The 5,807-nt window shown below is 34.4% G+C and overlaps 1 protein-coding gene across 1 annotated transcript; it reads left to right on the top strand.

Annotated features, from left to right (window-relative positions):
• The first annotated feature begins 840 nt into the window (after positions 1-840).
• LOC114754602 (hydroquinone glucosyltransferase) lies at positions 841-5,166 on the top strand. The gene is made up of 2 exons (XM_028943401.1): positions 841-1,599; positions 4,420-5,166. The coding sequence occupies exons 1-2, from the start codon at positions 901-903 to the stop codon at positions 5,164-5,166; spliced, it is 1,446 nt and encodes a 481-aa protein (XP_028799234.1). The 5' UTR covers positions 841-900.
• Positions 5,167-5,807: the final 641 nt, after the last annotated feature.

The following is a 5,807-nucleotide window of genomic DNA, read 5'->3' as shown; positions in this document are numbered from 1 at the left end:
AATCAAACTGCATCATTTCATATTTTTTTAAAAATATCAAAATGTCACTTAGTTTATGTAAAATCTAATGATCAAAAGAGGGGGAAAAATATTTGAGAGGATGTGATGTTGCAAAACGCATTATAGAAGATGAAATAGAGGCACATTAGAGGTTCCAAACCAAATTAATTGTTCTAATTAATTTAGCCGCGCTTATGCAATTGTGTTGCATTTGGTATTACTACAGTAATAACAAGTATTATGTCACTAGCTAGGTGAAGTTGGCTCTATATATAGATCATATGATACCATTGTAATTTAGCAACAGTTAAATATTAAAATAAATTGGTAATAAAAGGGCCTCACTTAATAATTTCATTGACCATTATATCCTTTTCAGTTTCTATCTACCATTTTTGGATGACCACATGCTATGTGCTTTACCCACCTCATGTCTACTGTAAACCGGTATATCATTTTCATTAATTGCCTTTCTTGTTTTTATTTTCATTCTGAACCAAGCAAATGGTTACAGCCTCAAGGAGAACAAGCTGACGCTGTATAGTATGACATGTCGCTTTATGTATGTCTATATGACATTTAAATCAGAACACCTACTCTTCTTATTTGCCTACCCATAGACGTGAACGTATTTCAAACAGTTTTTCTTGTCTTTTTCTTGTTAGAATTATGTCGTATAAGGGGATGCATATCAGTGCAATTGCAGGCTCACAAGCAATACCCTTCCAAAACCTTTGTTTAAAAACGAAGTTCAATCTTTTCAATAAAGTTCTCCACTTCTCTCTCTCTCTCCACAGAACAAACCCTTCTTCTTTTTCTTCACCTTTAAGGAAACAAAAACCAAAAAAAGGAAAAAAAGTTTCTCTGACAGAACACAGCTTGGCCATAGCTTGAACTCCCATGGAGACCAAAACGCACGTCGCTCTCATCTCGATCCCGGCGTTTAGCCACCAAGTCTCGATTCTTGAATTCGCGAAGCGTCTTGTTCATCTCCACCCTGACTTCCACGTGACCTGCATCATCCCGACCATCGAATCTGCTCCCTCCGCCTCCGTGCCGTTCCTTCGAGCTCTTCCTCCGGCTATAGATCACGTTTTTCTTCCCCCCGTGAGCTTCCACGACCTTCCTGAAAAGACGTCGCTTCAAGTCCAGCTTCAGCTCGCCGTTTCTCGCTCCATCCCTTACGTGCGGGAAGCCTTGAGGTCCCTCATAGCTTCAACGAACCTAGTCGCAGTTGTCGTTGATCCCTTCGCTAATGAGGCGATTGAACTGGCCAAGGAGCTAAACGTCTTGTCGTATATTTACTTCCCTTCGTCTGCCATGTTGCTCTCGCTTTGTCTTTATTCAACGAAGCTGGACGAGAAGGTCGTTTCGAACTGTGAGTTCCGAGACCTTCCCGGATTTATAGAGATTCCAGGTTGCGTCCCTGTTCGTGGCATAGATCTTCCAGATAATCTTCAAGATCGAAGGGATCTAGCGTACAAGCAGTTCCTTCAACGATGCAAACGGCACCGTTTGGCTGATGGTATTTTCGTCAATAGCTTCGTTGAGATGGAAAGCGGTCCCATCAAAAAGATGCAAGAGAAAGGACCCTTCGAGGTAAGCAATCTTATTGATATCTCACACGCAGAAACACGCTATTCTGGGAAATCTCCTCTTTATATGATCTTAACAACAAATTTGACTTCAAGGTGAGTCATGTTTTAATTGGAGGGATCTTTTTCTAAATAGATTTTTTTTTTTTTCCAATTCAATAAGTTCCACCTCAATTCAAGGTGAATCACATGATAATATTTACGGTAAAAAAGGTAATTTTACTTAAGTTTAGCAATTGATTTATGTTGAGAGAAATTAAGCTAATCATGAAGTTTTTGTTGGAGAAATATTTTTTATCTTTTTTTAAATTATTTCAAATAGCTTATTGAAATAACTTTTTCTTAACACATCCTTAATGTGTTTAGCTTAAATCATCGCCCAACAATTCTCACATACTCTCAAGAACATTGTCATGTTTAGCCCAACTAAAAATCTCTTTCTCTGTCAGCTTAAACAAACTAACCCTTAATCATGCGTATGTCTATATGTTGTGTGATAAATCTACCCACATGATACCTTCCATTATTTATATAAGAGCCAAATAACTAGTTTTAGTGTATTAAAAAGTTAGATAAATTAGTTAATTATTACACATATGATGTGATCTTCCTAGAATTATGCTTATGTAACATTAGATTATGTATCAGTTCATAAGTTATGTAAATTTGTTTGGGTAAACATGAGGAATATGGGAAAAATGAATTAAATCTTATATTTAAAACTAAATAGAACCCTACAAAAATTTATATATTAGGCACTAGTGGAGTATTAACTAATTTGAATTCAAGTAGAGAAACCATACTTCAAGAGGAGAAATATCTTTATTTAGGTACTCCACTCACAAAATTAAAACTCATCATTTTGTTTAACAATATCGAATTTTTTTTAATCAGACGATCTAATAACTGTTGATTAATGATACACACACATACATATTGACTTTTACTAACAAGACTCTGTTTCTTTAAGAAGTGGATCCTCTAAAAAGTAGGATCTGTTATTACACGTATTATTTTGTCCTTTTTCTTCACACAAAATCAGTTCAAATGTTTAATTTAAACTGTTCATTGTCACACGTTTTTCTGAAGTGAGTATATTGGGAGATGCTAGCAATTAATGCTTAGTGTATACGCATGTTGTACAATATAACAACTTAAGTGGCTGGGTTAGGATTTAAAAAAAAGGCCAAGCTATAAAATTTACCCATGAAGAATTTTGCTAGGAGCATCTAGCACCAAAAGTTTTTTTTAGATGTAAAATTACATATGAAATTTTCAAAGTAACGTAAAAATATCACAACTGTTAAGTCAACTAACCTTAGCTGTTTAACAAAAATGTAGGTTAAGAAAATAGTACAAAAATATACATAAAATTTTCAAAATGGTGCAAAAATATCACAGCTGTTGGAAACTTAATATGTATTTTTTGCACCATTTTTACTTGATATATTTGTTAAGCAGTTAACATTAGTTGACTTAACGACTGTGCTATTTTTGTACCAATTCAAATATTTCATGTGTATTTTTATGCCTGAAAAAGTTTATGGTATTTGGTATCCCTGACAGAATACTTCATGGGTAGATTTGCACCTTAATCCATTAAAAATGTTAGCATGATTTCTGTCTCTATAAAAACACAATAAATTAATAATGAAAATTTTGTCCCAAATTAATTTAGATACAAAATTAATCAATTAGCCATGGAATGGAATTTTTTTGTGTGTGGCCTGTGTAAAAATCATAATCTAGATGTAACTTCCATATCAAATAAAATGTTTTGTCTTTATTATAAATAATTGGAATATCACTTTTCCTTTCTATATGCAGAGAGATACTCATAGAAATACACATTGATATGCAAATGATACGTCTTCCTTTCTTTAATATTACTTTATAACAACATACATTTCTACAGTACACATGTTTTTAGAAATAAACTGCACTGCGACTTTTAATTACTTAATTATGAAACTTTTTGTGATTATAAATTTTATAGTATTATGTTATTTGTGATCGTAGAACTATATTTAACTCTTAAAAAACTAAAATTTTGGATCGGTAATCTCAATATTTTCTTTATTTTTAGTTCAGACAATGTCTATTTTCTGAACTATAGGACGGAAGTCGATCTGATCGGGCTGGTCTATAATAAATGCAAAGGGTTAGCTTGATGTTTTCTTCCACCTGAACTCTAAAATGTTGTTTGGTCCAACCACATTTCAATTTTTGCAGTTTTTAGGAACACATAATTGACCGAACCATCTGAATGAAACGGACCACGAATCTTCCCAACAAGAACAAATAAATATTTTCACCCACTCAATGAAGTATTTATATAGATTAATTAATTATTGTGTAAATTTCATGTATATGTATATGAAACTTAATATATAACCTCTTGTCCTTAATATAAGAGCTGAATAATTAATTTACAAATATTCAAAAAATTAGTTAAGTTAGCTTTTTGTAATAAATAAATGTTATCTTCTCTAAAATACTTTTATTAATTACATGTATTTGAATTACTGATTAATAAGAACTTCTTAACATGTGCAATCACCATAAAGATTAGAAGGCAAAATAGATAAATATTAAAGACAAAGTAAATTGAGTTCTTTATAACCAAATTCAATCGCCAATTCATTCTCATATTAAAAACAGGAGATAGTATATCATTTAATTCATGAATATAACAAAACTCTATATCTTTCATATTTTGAGAGTTCATATATTTTTATACATTTTATGTTGATGATGTTTTCACTTGAGTATAGGCCTCGTTTCAGTATCATAATGTGAAAAGCCGAAGCGTATTGCCTTGCAGGATGGAGAAGCTACGAATGTCTATCCAGTTGGACCCATCATACAAACCGGGTCAACGAATCGGGAAATTGGGTCAGATTGCTTGAAATGGTTGGACCTGCAACCACCCAACTCTGTGCTGTACATTTCTTTCGGAAGTGGTGGGTCCCTCTCTGAAGACCAAATCAAAGAGCTAGCATTAGGACTAGAACTGAGCAACGTAAGGTTCTTATGGGTCAACGTGAAGGCTCCAAGCAGCAAAGCGTCGGCCTCTTACCTGATAAAGCCTGAAAATGACCAGCTCGAGAGTTTCTTACCAAAAGGGTTCCAAGAGAGAACCCGGGAGCGAGGTTTAGTCATGGCTTCTTGGGCCCCACAAGTGGACGTCCTCCGTCACGAAGCCACCGCCGCGTTCTTGACTCACTGTGGTTGGAACTCGGTGCTCGAAAGCGTCGTTAGCGGAGTGCCGCTGATTGCTTGGCCGCTGTTCGCCGAGCAGAGGACGAACGCGGCGATGCTCGTGGATGGCTTGAAGGTGGCAGTGAGATCACCATCAGGGGTTCATGATCACCAGAATGGCTTGGTGGAGAAGGAGGAAATAGCGAAGGTGATAAAGAGTGCGATGGAAGATGAAGAAGGCAAAGAAGTTCGTAGAAGAATGAAGAAGCTGAAGGATGCTGCTGAAAGTGCCATAATGGAGGATGGGTCATCCACAAAGACTTTGTCGGATTTGGCGATGAAGTGGAAAAAGTTCAGAGGCACAATATAAAAAGTAAAAAATGAACTTTCTTTTTGCTCCAAAAAAAAAGACTGCAGCTTGTGTGAATTTTTTTTAGTTTCTGTTTTTTTAATATTTCATTAATTAAGTGCTGGGGCCTGGGGTGCTTATATTATGCAGAAAATTAAACTAAAGGGAAGGTCTGCGCTTGTTCGTATTGTTGTAAGTTTTACACTTTTTAGCCATGGTGTTTGACGTACACTGAAATATCTTTTTCTTGATCGTATAATGTATCAGATTTGGATGGTTTAAAATTTTTTATTTTTTTAAAGTAAATTTTATGAAAAATAATATTTTAACATAAAATTACAGAAACAAAGGAAGATCGTCCCTATTTGTGATGAGAAAACAATTAACCTAATAAATATGGTGCGAAAATAAATTCCCAAGAATCTATGAGAAATAATCAAACAGTTAAATAACACTAATACATCGAGAGAACCAAAAATTTGAGCATGAAAAAAAACCCCTTAAAATAGAAGTAGTTATTAAAAATGATAAAGGTGTTCTGAACACCCCAATCTTTTTTTTTTTTTTTTCAAAAGTGCTTAGTGCCTTAATCTTTTTTATTAGTGGTGCAATTTCACCCACCATCATTTTTCTTTCGAGGCAATTTTACCCATTTCTAATGG

This window comes from Neltuma alba, unplaced genomic scaffold, assembly GCF_004799145.2.
Source record: "Neltuma alba isolate B1F8T4 unplaced genomic scaffold, ASM479914v2 tig00010170_pilon, whole genome shotgun sequence".
NCBI lineage: Eukaryota > Viridiplantae > Streptophyta > Magnoliopsida > Fabales > Fabaceae > Neltuma > Neltuma alba.
This window is presented reverse-complemented; position numbering and strand designations above follow the sequence as displayed.